Source organism: Centrocercus urophasianus, unplaced genomic scaffold (assembly GCF_019232065.1).
Source record: "Centrocercus urophasianus isolate 14NV4802_14NV808 unplaced genomic scaffold, USGS_Curo_1.0 seq_31, whole genome shotgun sequence".
NCBI lineage: Eukaryota > Metazoa > Chordata > Aves > Galliformes > Phasianidae > Centrocercus > Centrocercus urophasianus.
In genome coordinates this window covers 8,685,410-8,704,718 of record NW_024884878.1, presented here as the reverse complement: position 1 = coordinate 8,704,718, position 19,309 = coordinate 8,685,410, and the positions used below count along the sequence as shown (strand labels likewise).

The window sequence follows — 19,309 nt, the reverse complement described above, 5'->3', positions numbered from 1 at the left end:
GGAGACTCGTTAGCAGGCACACACATTAGCGGGAAGCATATGCATATTACTTGCACAATGTGTTCCTCTAACACTTGTTGGTTAGAGCAGGTGCTGTACTTCTGGGAAATTAACTTTAATTGGATAAACAGTAGAAAACTGGCGTTCGCTAAGCTGGTCCAACACACTGTTTTAGCTTATTATTTTCTTTAGATATTCCGAAAAGTTTGATGACGCTCCCTTGGTGGCTTTTGCTTCTTCCCAGAGCAGACTGCATTCACAGGGTGAGGCTGGATGAACAAGCTGCCAAGAATGGGTGAGCTTTGTTTGGTCCTGCTGTAATGCAGGTGGAGTAGACATGAATGCTGGCTGGGCTCCTCTGCATTGCTCTAAATGAGATTTGCAAGCAAGCTGTGAAGTAGGAATCTACATCCAGCCCTGGGAGAGAGTGCAGAGCAATCCTGCCCTGGCTGACTTTGTGACAAGATGAATGAACTGGAGTCACACCCCAGATTTGGACCTATTGGCCAAACTGCTGTATTTTCCCCAGTGTTGGTGCATCACTGCTGTGGCACCACTTTGCATGTAAAATCATTTGTTCTGCTGGTGAATTCTGCCGCTGAACTGCCCGTGCTTTTTGTGGGTTAGAAGCAGGGCTCTGCCTACTCCTTTTCACCTGAGGATCTTTCAGTTGCAGAATATTCCCTGCTATTGAAGCTATGATGGAGCAGGACTTGCAGAGTTGTCTTCGAAATTACACTCTGGAGCAGTGTAAAAAAGTGTGGGAGAGTGGGGAGGAGGAACAGGATTTCTTTACGTTGACCTATTGCTTTTGAGTAATTCAGCCAGGCTACATTTTGTGTAAAAAGATTTTTTCAAATTAAAGCTGATTGTAAAGGAATTTCTGTGCACCCTCAATTAGATGCTAAATGAGATCAAGATGAGTACCATTACTGTGATGAATATGGTGACATTAGCCTGTTTGAATTGCTCGAAGCACACCTGCTCCTCCTGGCTATTTTCCTCTTTGACCAAGCCAAACACAGTGAATTTCTGTGGAGTAGTACGAGCAGCTCCTTCAGGGGATGGATCTCAGCATCCAGTTAATGCAGGGGCTTTTCTCCCCTGCAGAAAGCCACTGCACTGGATAATCTGGAGTGCTGTTGACACTTCTTCCCTGGAAGAGCTGTTGGTGCTCAGCAGAGGGATCCATCCTTGGCAGCATCGTGCTGCTTTGCAGGCCATAGCCCCAGTGGGGCAGTGGGATCTGACGCCCTGTGTCCTTCCTTCATCCCTGTCCTGCATTCCTTCCTTCATGTCTGTGCTTTAACATGACTTCCCTCTCACCAGATGCAGGGGGATGAGCCTTGCAAGAAAGCCAGCCAGTGCCACTGCTGGAGGCCGACTTGGTCACTCCCATTAAGTCTGGCATGATCTATGGGAATAACTGAGACCATCTGGCAATGAAGCAGACAGCTGGCGAGCACCTTCAGCAGGACCAGGGAGTACTGAGCTTAGAAAAACAACAAAAAAAAAAGGAACTGGGAACAACAAAGCATAAATCAAAATGTTATAGAATAACATTAATAGTAGTACAGAGGTATTGTCACTGAATGGTTTCCTTAGATGCTGCTTGGGTGATGTGTTTCAGAACTAGCTGGACAAAGTAATATCAAAGGGGCCAGCTGTGGGCTGAAGAGCACCTGGAGAGCTTTCCCTTTCCTGTCTGGAGCACTCAAGCCTCATGCACGCCTGCGGAACGCTGTGAGGCAGACGCAGTGTCCTTGGTCTCCAGATTAGGGTCCATTGCTGTGGGAACATCAACCCCATGTGCCTCTGCATGCTAGCATGCCTGGACACCTCTGCTGGAAGGAAAGCTAAACCTGAGGTGAAAATAGAGATGTCTGTGGGTGAAGCACTGAAAAATTTTGGTGAGTCTTGGCTCTGGCTCCTCTCTGCTGCCCCAGGGCTACCAACTGGTACTGCCTTGTGACTGGTGAGTATCAGGGGAGAGAATGGGAGATGGAGCTTTCAAAGGCCTCCTGATTTCCACTGATGAGAGAGAGCGCCAAGGCTTTGTGAGATCTCTTTTTAGATTCATGGTCTCCTGCTCCACAAGCAATGCCTGCTAAGCCTGCGTCACACCATCTGCAGTGTGAGATGGGTGAAGGCATTTATGAGCAAGGAACGCCCTGGTCATGCAGCAAAGCCGGTGTGCGACCTACAGAGTACAGGGGGTAAATTTTTCAATCCAATCCCTTGTTTCTAGGTGATCACAGAAAGCTTGTGTCACAAAACAAAATCATGAAGGCCAGCCACTGTCAGAGCTGAAATGTTCAGCTGCGGTGTGTAAGCAGTCCACACATGCACAAAATCAGCTCAGAGAACAGAGGTATGTTTTAATCGCTGCCAGCACTAGAGAGGTAGTATGCACTTTTGTAATTCATCTGTTTACTAACATCTTGCAGACTGAAAGTCTCAGGCAACATCCTCTAAATTAGGCCTACAAAGTGCAATAGATCTATGCCTGCTAGAAGAAAACACAGGCTCTCCCGTTATTAATGTGCAAAATCTGGAGATGAAGTCACATCTATAGGATGATCTATTTTGGTGAGTCACGTGTGCTTAAATCCCTGCCTTGATCTGTTAAACCACCAAGTCTGCCATAAATATTTGATGATGAACAAGCTAATAAAATGTGGAATATCAACAGAGGGAGAGCAAATGTGTGATTCAATTTTTAATTACCACCAGTTTACTGTAAAGACAAGTTATTTTCTGTTAGAGACTGAAAACAACAGTTTTCTTTCTTGATTTTAACAAAAACGATGGATCCTCACAGAAACAAAGGAACTAGGGCACAAGAAATAAGGTAGAACAGTCTGGTTTTATTACCATAAGTAATCAAGAACTTTTGTTTCCCCTTTTCTTCGTCTTCTTTCCTTCCTTCTCTTTTTTTTTTTCTTTGTCTTTTAATTTTCTTTTTTTTTTTTTTTTTTTCCTTTTTCTTTTTTACAACGTACATTAAGGTGTGAATCTGATGTTACGGGGATGTGGAAATGAAGGGAAACCGGTGACATCACAATACTCTACAACTTTACAGCAAATGAGAGTCTGAATCTGTTGCATCTACCAGTGTATAGCAAGGGTGGAAAGCAAAGGCACACATAGGCTTATGAACCCCTCGAAAGAAAGGGTGAAGCGGGAGAATGAGAACAGAAAATCCATTGAGTACAAAACGGGCATTTCAAGGTCAAACAAGCAGCGGATGCAATGTATGTTACAAAGGCAGATCGCCATACGAGCTGTTGCTGTGATTATTCATTTCTGTGTTTTGACAGAAGACTCTGCCAAGTCATAGCAATGGACCTGTGCATTTTGGTACTCGGGGGGGGGGGGAGGGGAGGAAAGGGGGGGTTTGGAGCCTGGTGAAAAGGCTGTGAGTCGGTTCTTTCCAAAAATGACCTTGCTACCTATGGTTTTTAAAGTTCTTCTTTTCTGTTTGCTTTTATTAAATCAACAACATTGCTTTGGATACAGATCTACCTAATCCAGTCTGCATAGTTCACTAAAGGTGAACAGGTGTCGTAAAAGAAACCATGATGAAATGAAATCACATGCAAGCACCCTTGTTACACACTTTGGTCTAAACCATTCAGACTTTATATATACCATCTATAAGCTAACGGACTTGAAATCTGTCTTTTCAGTCATTCAGAAACAAAACCAAAATCCTGGAAAGCAAATTGAAGTATAAAATTTTAAAAAACAAACTGAAACAGAAACAACCACCTTACTCAAACATACTGTTCAGTAGATATAGATATATATATATATAAAAAGCTTAGAAGCGATCCCCATCGTTTGTCTACAGTATGTTGACACAGTTATCGTAACAAATTTAAAACACATCTACTTTTTTTTTTTGTTTTTTTTTTTTTTTTTTTTTTGTATAAAATTAATTTTTTTAACCCCAGGGGAGTACATGCAGCATCCTTCCGGAGCAGCAGGTCGCTGCAGCAGGAGTCTGCCCACCCGGCTTAGCTCCGCATGCCCGGCGCGATGCAGGATATGCTGCCGGGCTGCTTGCAGGCGCGGCCCCTCTTGCCCCGATGCCTGTCTGCAGATGGACGACAATGCTGTCCCCAAGGACAAGGTGTTGGTGTCTCCTCTGCTGCCACGAGAGCGGTCGCAGGGCGGGGGGAGGCACGGAGCTGCAAGGCAGCGCGGAGGGAGAGTGCTCTGGGGAGAGGGCTTGGCACGGCTGGAAAGTGGAACCGACACAGAGGGGATGGCACTGGCCTGGTCTAGCAACGGTTGTGGGGTGATGCTGATAGCCGCCGCATTCTTCTTCGAATGCCTTGCTCCAGTTCTCGAGCGGGCGCGGAGGAGGGAGGACCAATAAATATTTGCATTACTCCGAGGGGAAAAAGAAAAAGGTTTTTTACATACTACAGCTCACAATTATACACAACTGAGGGTGTAAGGCACAAATTTACATGTGGAAGAAAACAGGCTATTCACAGATATATTCCCACGAAAAACCCGTGTGATAAGACCATAATTTATGCATGGTAACAGCCGGCATATTAATTAGTTCACACTGTTTGAGGATTTCGTTTGCCGTCTCACATGCAAGGTGAAATGAGATGGCAATTCACAAGCTGGTGCCGTCACGGAAAGAATTAGCTACTGACAAAGCTATGTTGATAGCAATGGCGCACAAATGTGCAGCTTTTAAAGAGTTTCTCTTGCAGTTGCGTTACAAGTTATGAACCTGTGGTATTTGTCGCTGTCTTAGGTCAGAGGCCAAGCCAGCTAATTAGCTGAGAGATTTAAATAGATATCCCCTTTTTTTTTCAGCTAATCAGACAGTCCAGGCACAAAGTTCAGAATTCCAGCTCCAACTTAATTAACTCAGTGAATTTATTGGAAAAATAAAAGTTTTAATTACTCCAGTTAACGGGTTTCACGTTAAATAGGTATAACTTTCAAGGTACTTCTCTGAAGAACTGCTCACAGGATGATATGCGGAAGTCATTTCCTTAGGAAAAACAAAAGTTGAACAATAAATAAGAGGAGTTACTTGCGTTAACAGTCACGTTACTCATTAAAAGAGAAAGGTAGCAGAAATCTATGACATAGTTTGCCCAGCACGGCATTATAACTGCTGTAACCAAATGGCTGTAACACTGATGGGCATTTCACAGTACCTGCATTTAGTAAACTTCTGCCATTGTTAAGTCAGAGTTAGCTTTATCAATGGATTCTTTTTTCTTTCTTTTTTTTCTTTTTCCTTTTTCTTTTTTTTTTTTTTCTTCCTATTTTTATTTTGTTTTCAATTACTGGTTTTGCTTTCCAGAGCACTCTTTCCCAGTTCAGGAATGCACTGTGCAGTTTGAGGGGGAGGGGAGGGGTGAAACATCACAGTCATCTTTCACCTGTGTGCTTTTGGCTCAATGTTTGTGATGGAGAGCTAGTCCTTTGAGCAAAGAACTGAAGGGCTGTGGGGGCGAGTCCTGCGATTGCAAACCTTCAACCATAGGTCATATGGCTCGGGTTAAAAAAATATTCCACTTTTCCCAGAGAGCAGAAACAAACACGTCCTCAGCTTGCAACAACCATCTTCTCAAAGGAGCAGTTGCAGAACACTCTCTTTCAAGGGCAACTTCTGCTTAACTGCCGTTCTCCCCCCACCCACCCCACTGTGATTATGTACACGCGTCATTGGGCTTCATGGACGTGGAGAGCGGAGCAAAGGAAGGTTTGGGAGGTACGTCTGGCTTTAGCGAGGGCGTGCGTTTCAACCCTGACCTGGTCAGAGAGTTGTACGTGGTGAGACTCGGCTGTCGTGATACAGTCATGGCCTGTGCCTGTGCAGCGTGGACTTGTATGGAGTCCACCCGCTGCGGAGCTGGCGGTGGGTTGTCACCCCTGCCGAAGCTCTGATTTCGAGAGAGGTGTGATGAGTTAGAGGAGTTGGTGTTGTTTCTTTTGAGGGTCGACGCCTGGTGACTTCTTGTGAGCGAGTTTGTAGGGTAGTTTCTCTTGTAGTCCACGTTGTAAGCAGAAGAATGCACGTCTAGCCGCTTGCTCAGGCCACTCTGAGACAGGGAGGTGCTCGGCGGCCCGAGCGAGGCTTCCCGCTGAGGTACCTTTGGCGGCATGCTGTCAAGATTTTCCACCAGGTTAACCCCATGGCTGGGGCTTTTGCTACTGAGATGGTCCTTGATGGTTTTGTACTCAAGGGTGGCATTCTGGTCCTCCACAGACATCTGAGCCCCATCACTTATTTTTGGCTGGTCAACATACTCGTGTTGGTAGCCTTGCTGGGCAATGGGCAGAACCATAACACTGGGAATGTGGCTAGGAGAAGCCCTGAGTGGCAGGTCAGTTGGGATCACGGGTGAGGCCATTGGGGGGATATCTTTTGTGCAGGCATTGATGAGGTTCTGGTTTCTTTCCCACTCTCTACTGCCACGGCTGGGCTTCCTTTTCTGCTGCAGGGTTGGGGTGGACTCTGGGGTTGGCAGGGCAGCCAGGTCCAGATGGTGCTGGTCAGCCTTGATTAGCATCTTGGTAGTGCTGCCTGGTGTGGCCAGCTTGCCATTGTGCATCAAAGGTGTGAGGATAGCTTCAGGCTTTGGTTCTTTGGACTGAGCATCTCCAAAGAGGCCACTGAGCTTGGTAACACTGCTCATGGAGCCGCGGCGGGAGTGGGTCAGTTCCTTCTCCTTTCTCTGCACAACAGCCACATCTCTGCGGCGATGGTCACAGATACAGTACACTACGATGCCCGAAAAGACGGCCCCCATTACAAAAGCTAGAATTACTGCAATGGCCAACAGGGTGACCGGCACCAGCTGATCATGACCCTTCAGGTAACTCTCACGAATCACTCCTGCAATAAACAGCATTACAGTGGTTAGGCAAACCAAGGAGAGGGAAAAGTCACTTATCTTTAACTGCTTTATTTGAAGGAGGTTTGTTCATGTTCTGCAAATGATTTTTGACCAGCTTGCCAAAATTTAGAGATATACTGTACCTGCCAGCTACTTCTTACATGAGCAGCTTTGGGATTTCAATTCTGGAGCTGAATATGAAGTCCAGGAGGGGAGAGAGAATTCACTTGCAGGGCATATGGAGTCAGTTTGAAATCCATGCCCTGGGCAAATACACACTCACTTTGAGAGGTCAGAGCTATTACTGCTCCTCCTCTGACATACTGCTTATTCCTCCCTTCATTCAATCTCTGTTCTGCTAATACCATCTTATTTTCACTACTTATTTTTACTAAATTGCTCACAGTGAAAATCCTGTGAAAGAAAGAGAGAGGGGAGAAGCTCTGCAAATATCAGAGAAGCGCATCCCACATTGTTTAAGGCTTCTTTCTTTGAGTGTCATTCTTTTATCTTTGTCATATGTTTTAAAAGTCAGTGTCACAGGCCTGAGCTTCAGGAGGATGCTTAAATAACTATGAAAGACAGAGCACTGCAGGAATGTATTGAGCCTTCTAGAGGACTGTCCTTGCTATTTTCATTCTTAAAGCTCTTCCTTGTTCTGGACACATGAATAGGCTTACCTTTGTGCTGAAGCTTATGCTTTTCTGCTGAAAGCTCTGACTTTGAGGGTCTCTTTTTTATGCCCCTGTGCTGTGGTCACAGATTATGGTCAGATCTTACTTGGCCCTCCAAGCCCTTGCTGCCAGAGAAGGCATCTGTGGCATTTCTCCTCAGTCTGAAGAGGCTAACACAGCATTAATCAATGCCCTGAATTTCTAAAGAAAGAAACTTCCTTTTTTTTTCTGACATAGTTGGGCACCAAGCCAGCAGCACTAACGAAAGACAAGCACAGCACATCTAGTTTGCTTTCTGATTTCTGGTTTTGTTCTTTGTGCTTAACAAGGTGCAGCCATTGCCTTACAAGGAGCTGAAGGAACATCTCTCCCAACTCTTTATCCAGAGAGTGTCCAAACACCAGGGCATTAAAAGCTCCACGAGCTCTAAGGAAATGCCAGCCATGTCTATTACAGGAGAGACAGCAAGACAGCAAAATTACCTGCAAGGCACTCCTGAGTCTTTGCAAAGATACAAAACTTCCATGTCACAAATCACCTCCTCCTAGAGAGGCACCTTTTTACATACTTGGCAGACAAGATATCAGTGGCCCAGAATTAGATTCAAATGCAAAATACTCCTCAGCAGACTATGGTAAAAAAAAAACACTGAAAGGCTGTCCTCATCTCAAGGAAACCTTTGGCAAGCATTATGGCTAAGTAGAGCACTATTACTATAGTATGTATTTTCTGCCCCCATTTAGTTACTGAGTTTAGTTGCACATGAGATATTTATTACAAGGTAGGGTCTTTATATTTAATACAGCTCTTGAAATCCTGAATTCCTGTTTGTGACATCACAGGCAGTTGCCATGGAAGTTATTATGCTGTCACCAAGGATTGTGATTTCATAAGAATAAAGAGCAGGAACAGATGATCGCTCATGAAGCCCAGATTCTGCAATCATACAAATCTTCATAGTCAAGGAGTAAGGGAAGTAAAACAGACCTCTGGAAACAATGTATAAGCAGAAATCATCTTCAGATCAAATGTTCCTGAGAACATGTTTTTAAAGCACAGCTGCTTTTCCACAGTCAGATGTTTCTACTCTTTGTCATGAGCACTAAGCAAAAGTTGGTAGAGCCTAACCCTGTGATTTAAATCCACACACAGAGCTCCTGTATAAAACCCAGAGACACAGTGCAGCAGTTACAGTACTGTCAGTAGGAGCAGCATTTCACTGCTCTGAAGTCTTAACGTTTTTACAGTAACAAGGCTCAAAATACCTGATCAGCACCTACCTAAATAGAGAAGTACCGACAGCCACTAAGCGATGTCTGGAACCAGAAGCCATCTGTGTCCCTAGAGGATGGACAAGACTTTTTCTAGCTTAAGGATTTCTGCCTCTCTACCCATCATATGCAGAAGTGACATGGAGGCAGAAGATGGGAGCTGTGTATTCAAGCCCCAAAAATGGTTCCATAGAAGGACTCAAACTCATGTGATTCAAGCTATGAGAATGTTGCTCTGCTTCCTACAACAGAGGAAAAATGCCTAGCCACTGGGATGGAGGTTTCCTTCAAATGCTTATAGGTCTTTCAGGAAGGAGTTACAGCAGAGAAACCAGTTTGCTCTGTGGAAGCTGTCCTGCTCTCCTCAGAGCCCAGTATAACCATGGGTGGATGGGTGCTCCATGCCTGGCACTTCCTGCAGCCTTCAGGCTGAGGGCTGTTCTACAGCTGACAGCTATAAATCACAATCCCTGCATAAAAGCAGCACAAACTCTTGCCATCAGTTTTATATAAATGATGGATATGAAATCATTACAATGAATGTGTCAAAATTATCACACAGTTCAGTATGAGTGACCATGCCTGTTCAAGAAAAGGGTAGCTGAAAAGCTGCAGCTCGTTCTGCAAGTGTTTTACCAGCAAAGATTTAGAGGGGATTTAGATCAGCCTGATTCCTGCTACTTCCTCTAGAGCTCAAGCCCTCCCAGAGTTTATCCAAGTTTAGGTTGGATATCAGGAAGCATTTCTTTACAGAAAGGGCTGGTAAGCACTGGAATAGGCTCCCCAGGGAGGTGGTTGACTCACCATCCCTGGATGAGTTTAAAAACTGTTTGGATGTGGTGCTCAGGCACATGATTTGGTGGAGGGTTATTAGGGTAATATGGTTAGGTTGTGGTTGGACTTGGTGATCTTTAAGGTCTTTTCCAACCTGACTGAATCTATGATGATATGATTCTATTATGTTTCCTATACAAGACAGAAAAGACATTTAACTTTACTGGCTTTGCTCTAAGCAGGTAGTTGTTCTCTGGACACAAACTTAGGTTAATGAGGTAATTTACTTCTTATGATATAACCATCCAAGTTTTTTTTATGAAAGTCTTCCTAACAACTTCAAATGAAATGATTAGGATGGGCAAGATCTGACCTGCATTATGAAACTGAAACATGATTATAAAACTGAAACAATTATTAAAAAGTATGAGGAATGTTCAGCATCCCACTATCAAGATTGAGGGAGTGAAACCTAGTATTAATATCATTTTGGAAAAGGTCTTGGGGGTAGAATAGCAGTAAAACTCAAAAAGCTTCGAAGACATATATGAGGTTGAATATTTGTATGTTCAAAGATCAGACTTTACCTGTAGGTAAGCACAACACTGACACTTGTCTGTCTCCCTGAAATTTCCCACTGAGGTTAAAATCTGTCTATTGCAAATCACAGCTGGGTTTAGCACTGCAGGCTTTCCCACGTGGGATATACTTAGTTCTGGCTACTGAGAGGGCCAGGCTAGTCTCCTGATATTCTCCACTTTTCATAGCTCTTGTGATTCCAGCAAAAAACACAATCTTTGCCACTGACTTTCCATAATTTCATCCCATGTCCTTTTGTTTTGCATCTTCAAACATTCTTCATTCATTTTCTCAGTGTATTCAGTACACCCTGTACTATCAGAATCTGAAACATAAAATATCACTTCTTACCCATCTAATGAGAGAGGAGATCTGATATATAATTCACTACTCCAAGCAGACCTTACAGGTAAGATACAGAGAGTTGGCTGACTGATTGGTTAACTGCAGAATCACAGAACAGCCAGGGTTGGAAGGGACCTCAAGGATCATGAAACTCCAAATCCCCTGCCACATGCAGGGCCAACATCCTCCATGTTTAATACCAGCCCAGGCTGCCCAGGGCCCCATCCAACCTGGCCTTGAACACGTCCAGGGATGGACGGGGCATCACAGCCTCTCTGGGCAGCTGTTCCAGCACCTCACCACCCTCTCTGTCAAGAACGCCCTGACATCCAACCTCAATCTTCCCTCCCTCGACTTCAAACCATTTTCCCTTGTCCTGCAGTTATCAGCCCTTTCAAAGAGTTGACTCTCCTCCTGTTTTTAGGCTCCCTTTAGGCTGCCATGAGGTCACCCCACAGCCTCCTTTTCTCCATGCTGAACAAGCCCAGCTCCCTCAGCCTATACTTGTAGGGGAGGTGCTGCAGCCCCTGATCATCTTCGTGGCTCTCCTCCAGACCCTCTCCAACAGCTCCCTGTCCTTCTTGTACTGGGGGCTCCAGACCTGGACACAGTACTCCAGAATGCTAAGAAAAATGTTTCCAAAATTCCACAGAGTTTCAGTCTGAAATGACTTGTTGAATGTCTGTGGGTGAAAATAAGAGAGAAAAGACTGGAGTTGATAAAATAATATGGATCTACTGTATGCTAGATAATCGTAAGCATGAAGGAGACGAGGTTTTTTCTTTTCATTAACTAACAGAAGTATTCAAGGGTTAGGACTTCACCTGGACATCTGCTAAATCTGCTAAAACCGTACAAATGTGCATGGCGCTGAAAATGTCATTGCATCAAAATGCTGATGTAACTATTCTGTGCACATTCTGGTTGTTCTAATTCTAACAGGAAAAAAATATTCTGAAGGCAGAAATGTAATTAGGATGAAGTAATCATATTAGAATATAGTTCATCATCCTAAAGAATACATGACATGAGCATAAGGGAATGGGAATAATGAATGCCAATACTGCAAATTTCAATAATGGAGGACAAATAATAAATATATGGATATTAAAGCATTTACTCCTTCCTATTTGAGCAAAAACTGTGGTTTGCTGAACTGTAGCAAATTGTGGTAATGCAGTTCTATCAAAACAGAGACAAGAGACAAGGAGATCCCATCGAAGGAGAGATCTGACACTCCAATTTTCAGAATGAGAATGACAGTATAACAAATGATTAAACTACCAATTTCATAATCAAGTATAAAAAAGTGAATATAAATTTGTCAAGAATAAATTACATTAGCCTAGCCAAATTTTCTTCCTTGCTGGGATAAATGGTTTACTTTTCATGGGGAAACTTTAAGTGGGATACATTCTGGCCCATTTTAGCAAAAGCAAATTTGAAAGTAAGCAAAAATCTGCAGAAAAGCTGTTGAAAAGTATTGGTGAAATGTTTACCTGGAAAGAAATAAGAAGTAAGAAGTCCTCCAAAGGATTCTCTGTTTAGATAATGGAATATCTAAATAAACCTCGCTCAGCTGTGGTAAAGGGCTTTGAATGTACTGCGTTATTTCTCTTGAGAGATGAGGAATAGAGATGGCAAAACTTCAAGAAGAGCTCCAGTGTCATTTTCCTCCAAGTCTGCTTAACGGTCTATGCTTTACAATGAGCACAAATAGTAATTTTATAACCCTCACAACTTCTTGATGAATGAAAACAAGTAACTACTTCCTAGTTTGAATAGCTGGAGTCTGGTTTAGTGATACAACAGGCCAGATGCTGCCTTCTTTTACAACCAAGTTAAAATCAGCAAGAATAACAAGAGCAGGGCAGAGAGCAATCTCTGGTTCCATAACCACAGGTTCCTGTATGTGAATAACCTCATTACCTGTCACTAACTATAATGCATTTCTGTTTGAGTCCTACAGTTAACTGTGGTATGGATACAAAGACTCTCTGTTCCAGAAATGATTTATGGCCTTGAGAGGTGTACACTGGACAATGAGGCGACCACATGCCACGTGCATCAAGAATGCTCTGTGATCAACCCTGCAGGGAGCTGTCATTGTCTGTTTCCCAGCGTTGCCACTGACAGATGGTAAAGTAATAACCCAAAATGGTGGCACGCATGAAATTGAAACATGGAGGTGGGAAATGAAGAATGATGTTTTGGCAGAGAAATGGGAGAATAACTACCAGGGAATAAGGTAGCATATAAGTCTAGACCACACATTTACAGAAGTCTGGGAGTGGGTGTCTTTGTGACTTAAACTTCACCTCTCTGCCTAAATGGGAATCAGCCCACTTCCATCTCCAACACCTACAAAATCACTTGAGAGTTTTTACAGAGCAAGTCATTGTTCCAAAAAGGCACAATGGTTTCTTTATTGCTGTTATTTAAGGAGAAAACCTTGCAGTTAATTTCTTTCTTCTGTGTAAGCTTTTCTGTCTGATATGTGACTCCCTCTGCTTAGACTTGCAGGAATGCTGGAATAGGCTTGTAGTGGATGGAGGTTTTTATGGGCTTCTGAATGTCTTTTTAAAATGTCATTGAAAAGGTTTTCAACATGTGTCTCCAGGTGTTAGAACTGTGTTTACAGACAGTCTCATGCTGCTAAAAGACTATTTCAGCCTGGAAAATCCCTGCAGGTATTAACAAGCCTTCTTCTTCCCATTTAACCAGAAACAGGATTAAAAAAAACCAACAGATGAAGCAAAACTGGACACCCAGAATTAAAGTGATAGCAACGACTAGCACAAACGACTAGAGTTTAGCATTCTGAGATACTATTATTTTTCTCAAAGAGGTAACTTCTAAGTTTGAAATAAACCAACCACACCGTAAGGCCAAAGATTTGATATTATCCACATCATTGGAAGTACTCTGCCAGAAAAGGCAAGTAACTTTTTTTCTTTATCCACCTTCTAGCTGCAAGGCCTTGCTCTACAGACTCAGTGCAGGTCTACCCAGTTTCCTTTTTTTCCTACCTACCTTTTTCTGGACTGTCATTGTTAGCCCATAGGAAAAGTATTAACTGAAATACTCATCATTAACGCTGCTGGCAGATTTTTTGTTTGTTTGTTTTGTCTCCCTCATAGTAAATCTGTATTGTTGATTTGTAAAGGTCTGTAACTATTAAATTTCACAATCATAAGAATCACAAGAATCACAAGGCTGGAAACGACCTATAAGATCATCCAGTCCAACTGTCTCCTCATCACCACTGCCACCACTAGTACTAAACCATATCACGCAGCACGTCATCCAGATGCCTCTTGAACACTGCCAGGGATGGTGACTCCACCACCTGCCTGGGCAGCCATTGCAGTGCCTGACCACCCTCTGAGAGAAGAAGTTCTTCCTTATGTCCAACCTAAACCTCCTCTGGTACAACTTGCAGCCATTGCCCCGTGTCCTGCTCATTGCCTGGGAGAAGAGGCCAAATCCCTGTTCACCACAGCCTCCCTTCATGCAGTTGTACAGTGCAGTGAGGTCTCCCCTGAGCCTCCTCTTCTCCAGACTGAACAATCCCAGCTCCCTCAGCCGCTCCTCATAAGGCTTGTGCTCCAGACCCCTCACCAGTTTTGCTGCCCTTCTCTGCACACGCTCCAGGATCTCAACATCTTTCCTGTAGTGAGGAGCCCAAAACTGAACACAGTACTCGAGGTGTGGCCTCACCAGTGCTGAGTACAGGGTGATGATCACCTCCCTGCTCCTGCTGGCCACACTATTTCTGATGCAGGCCAGGATGCCGCTGGCCCTCTTGGCCACCTGGGCACACTGTTGGCTCATGTTCAGCCGAGCATCAACCAACACCCCCAGGTCCTTCTCTTCTTCACACTCACACTCATTTCTTCACACTTTGCATGACTGCTGAGAAGACTATCCATCTCCTCATGGCTCCTGTATCTTCTTATGGCTCTCAGAGATAGCTACCTGAAGCTTGGTGAGATCTTAAGCAAAAACAAAACAAAACAAAAGCAGAAGCAAGTGGCCCAATGATCACTGTAAGTATGAAGAGAAAGTATACTTTAGAACTTTGAAATGATCAGTAGATAACACACAGCAAGCCTGAAAAGCATCGATGCAACCAAGTCAGCCATAGTGCCCTCTGTTAGTATGCTTTGGACCTTGAGCAGACTTTTTTCAGAAGTATTCCAGGACAGGTTCATCTATTGATCTGTAAGGCTGGTTTTATTTTTCTGTTCAAATGCTTCAAATTACAGTACTTCTCACACCTGATAAATGACTGTCAACATGCTCCCTATGGAAAAAAAACAAAACAAAACAAAAAAAACAAACAATTGCAACTTAGTAAAAGGGGAGATAACACATGCTCACTTCCCAACGGGAAGATGGAGAATTTTAATTCCTGCATTTTTTAAGATATATAAGCTACTAAAGAAAGGTTAAAGAAATAACCACATGCTTCAGTAGAGGCTAGGGGCTGACCTCCTGGAGAGGAGCTCTGCTGAGAGGAACTTGGGTGTCATGGTGGACAACAGGCTAGTCATGAGCCAGCAGTGTGCCCTTGTGGCCAAGAAGGCCAAGGCACAAGGTCGAGGGAGGCGATCCTCCTCTGCTCCGTCCTGGTAAGGCCACATCTGTTGTACTGTGCCCAGTTCTGGGACCCCCAGTTCAAGAAAGACCAGGAACTTCTAGAGAAGGTCCACTGGAGAGCTACAGAGATGAGAGGAGCCTGGAGCATCTTGCTTTTGAGGAAAGTCTGCGAGACCTGGAACTACTCAACCTAGAGCAGAGAAGGATGGAAGGGAATCTTACCAATGCTTATTATATCTAAAGGGTGGGAGTGAAGTGGATGAGGTCAAGCCCTTTTCAGTGGTGCCCTGTGACAGGACAAAGGGCATGGGGCACAAAGTGGAACATAGGAAGTTCCAACTGAACATGAGAAAAAACAACTTAACTTTGAGAGTGGCAGTGCACTGGAACAGGCTGCCCAGAGGCTGTGGATTCTCCTTCTTGGGAAACACTGAACACCCTGCTCTAGTGAACCTGCTTCTATAGGTGGATTGCACTAAATGATTTCCAGAGTTCCCTTCCAACCCGTACAATTCTGTGAAATTACTCCACTCCATGTCCATATGAGAAAACACGTCTTGAAATATTTTTAAAAGACTTTATGAGGCTTTGTGTTCTTATGAGCCTGCAACACAATTTTTCTATGTACCACAGCTGCCAGACAAAACCTATACCATGTCATACGTGTGAATTTTCAGCAATTAAAAGGGAGAAGTTCGTCACTGAAAGTGATTAATATAGATGGAAATCACAGGCACTAAACCAGCAAATTCATGCCCAGACATCTTCCCTTTCCTACTGAAATGAAGGGGTGGGAGAACTGAAAATAATTGGAGCAGCCAGCTCTTAGAACTTATAAAATTGTGCTACCTTATAAGCAATAACTGCAAATAAACCGATTTATTAAGTTTTCATGCATGAGAGCAGGTTTGAGTTACACAACCTCCTGAATCTGTGATGCAGTGATGAGAGCCACCACACTCTTGAAGGCAGCCCAATGTTATTTGTCCCACTCAATATGAAGGGTAGCTCTTGCACTAGGAGGAGCTTGAGAACCTTAGTCCCACCAGCAGGCAGCATGCAATGGCTGATCATTTTGAACTTTCCTGATTTCAGTACTTCCCTTTACCTTTCATCCTTTCCCAGTGAGCAAAGATAATTTTAGACGCTTCTTTGTGATGGAGAATAAGCAGATATAGCATGTCCCTTAGAACAGTAAAACAGGCATTTGCAGCAGATGAAACAAGATGTATAAAATCCAAATGTCAAGGAAAATTAATTCTTTTGTAGCTTGTCTCAGCAGAGGCAAGCTTTATACTGCTTTGCATCTTAAAAACACAAGTTTCTTTTAAAGTCTGCTGTATTTCCTCTAATGACGTAAAAGAAGCTCAAGTGCACATTCTGGGACCTTTCTCCTATGCCTGGGATGAGCTTAAACATACCCAGCTGCTCTTTATTAGTTTACTTCAGAGATTTTTCACAGCTGGATTAAACCAGATTTACATATGTTTGGCTGATTATGCATGAATTCAAGACTCCAGAGAAGTTGTAGCCTGCAAAGTGAATCTCTCTCCTTCACAGTTCCCATTTCACTGCATGCAGTTTCTTTGAGGGCACAGAACAATTTTGTTTTCTTTTTTTCTGGTCATTATGCATTTCTGGGCATTACGCATTCTGGGCAACCCAGTGCCTTTCTGGAAGAAGTTTTGTTACATGCCGAGTCAGGAAAAGAGAAGCTGTCACTGAGACATTCTGTGGTTTTGCTTTTCCTTTCTTACAGCCTGTTTTGAACTATGACCTTTCTGCACAACAGGGAGAAGTGAAGTTTGCTGAATGTCAACAAGAGCAGCTCTGATCAGCAGGCTGAAGCACGAAGCAGCCCCTTACTGGGGCTGAACTCCAAACACTATATACGACATAAAACCAAAAATCTTTTCTGCTTCAGCTCTGATATTTCAAGACACTAAAATGGAAATGCCAGTTTTAAGCTACTAGGGTAACTAAGCACATCACAGCGGAACTACTGAAGGAATCATCTGTTAAACATCCAAGATTTAACTAAGATTATGCCCTATATATATTTGTCCTATTTTCTGAGGTTCTTGATAAAGATTGTTCAAGTCATACAACTAGGTGACCAAGCTAGCAATGTCAGGAATTAAAACATGCTCCCAGTGGTCACTGCAAGACAAGACTGATTTTTCTAGAAATATTTACAGGGCTGAGGCTGTAGCAGAAAATAGTTTATGTGTGTCTGATGTTAGGCTTATCTTTTTCCTTTTAGTCCCCATCGCCTCGTGTGACTGAATAAGTTAAGTGACTGCAAAATTGCAGTGAGTTAGAAACACTGGTTATAACAGTCAGCAAGACTGATTTTACCTCTTTTTCTGTACATCACAACTCCTCCAAAATAAATATCAGAAGCCTCATTTCCTCTCACTTACGTTATTGAAATCTGCAGCACTTCCAGTAAAGCAAGCATGGTTACTCCAGCTACATCCTAGGTAGCAGGTAGCATTTCTTCCTGGACATCTTGTCCAGAAACTGTCATCTCTTATTTAATTTTGTATCTCCAGTCTTGGCTTCTTTCATGCATTCTTCCCTTTGTCTGTCAAATTTATAGTTCTCCGCATTTTTTTTTAACCCAATTTTTATACTATCTCTCCATCTCACAGACACTGAGTGTACATTTATACTACAATGCCATAACTTCACTGATGCTTCCCATCTGTGCATTGTTTTAATGCCTGCAGTGACGACTCTGGCCAAATCTGCTGGATGAAGCAAACTCCATCTCAGAGAGTACAGTATGGTGAGTAGGTGCTGACCTGCCCCCAAAAGCTGCCCAGGGGCCAGCAGCAATCTTGCCACAGAGGTGTGCCCAAACCCACTTCCTCTCCAGCACACCCAGATACCCTCTGACTGTCAGCAGAGGAAGGCAGATAGGCTGCATATCTGCTTTATGGAACATCTCACGGGCAGCTGTGTTCCTGCACTACAAATACTTCCCCAGCATTCCGCTTGATTCTGGTACTGTTCCAAATTCCCTTTTTTTTTCTTCTAAATTTACTGCAATGTTTGTTCATTTTCTGCTTGCACTCTTTTTATAAGACAGTATTTCCCACTGCTCCAGGCAAACCAGGCAGCTTGCACAGCTAGTTAATCATCATGAAGGTAGGTGCTAGAACAAGGAGCTGACTGGCTTTTCTCCTATCTGCAGAGCAGTTCTCTAGATGTGTTTACTGATCTATAGATAAACAAATTTCCATGTGAGAAGTTAGCACTTCATTTTTTTTTCCCCTGGCACTTGGGAGTGTAAAAAAATTTATCACAACCTTTGTGATATATGTTTTCTTTTCTTTCTAAAAACAGTGTAGCTGAGCCCAAACCTTCAAGGGAAGCACAGCTGATGCCATCAAGCTGTCTTGCCATGAGTAAGCAGAGAGAAACTATGCTGTCCATCCAGGTATGGATGCTGGGTACGTGCAAGGGCCTGCTGATTTTGATATCAGTAGTTTAGTTCAACCATATACCAAACTGCACAAACACCCCTGGGGACCACTGGGTGTGGGAAATCACTGGGTCTTACTGGATGAGTGCCTCAGGGCACTGCCTGTAGCCTGGTCATATTTAGACAAAAAGCATACAAAGTGCAGCAGGACTGTAAGACCTCTTTAGGACACTGAACAGAGACTACTGTTTTGTAGAGATAAAGCTGAATGCTATCTGCAAAAAAGAGCAGGGCTCTTTATGTTCTATATTATGAGCTGAGATTGCCCAAATCTCTGGGCAGGCTCTGTGGTGAATGTGAGAGGTTCAATGGGGAGAGCACGCAGCAGAAGGGACAGAGGGCACTCCTGATCTGTGTCCTCCCTCTACCACCATCTGACTGGGAGTCATTCAGCAGTGAACACACACGGGGAATTACTGAACTGCTTGATGGGAGCTGTATGCTAATGGCAGAAATAGAATTTCCCCAGCGCCAATCACAGGCTCAAAGCAAATGCCAACAGCCCTTTCTGCACCAAATTACAAGACCACTTCTGTTGGCTTCTGTAAAGAAAAACAAGTGGGACTCAGTCTTCAGCCAGCTTTATGATCTGTGGTTACCCTGATCAGCTAGCCAGACCAATGACTCTAAATGTATAAGGGGAGAGAGGCAGGTGCTCTGTCTATTCTTTTCCAGAGCCCTTTGTAAAATCAA

General features: G+C 43.6%; 1 protein-coding gene across 4 annotated transcripts in view; it reads right to left on the bottom strand.

Annotated features, from left to right (window-relative positions):
* Positions 1 to 3,950: 3,950 nt before the first annotated feature.
* The window catches only part of SEMA6A (semaphorin 6A), a 113,602-nt gene continuing 98,243 nt past the window's right edge, over positions 3,951 to 19,309 (bottom strand). For all 4 annotated transcript variants that reach the window (XM_042829438.1, XM_042829441.1, XM_042829439.1 and 1 more), the window contains one exon: positions 3,951 to 6,880. In XM_042829438.1, the coding sequence (XP_042685372.1) occupies positions 5,691 to 6,880 (1,190 nt within the window). In that variant the 3' untranslated portion in view covers positions 3,951 to 5,690. The remainder of the gene's footprint in view (positions 6,881 to 19,309) is intronic.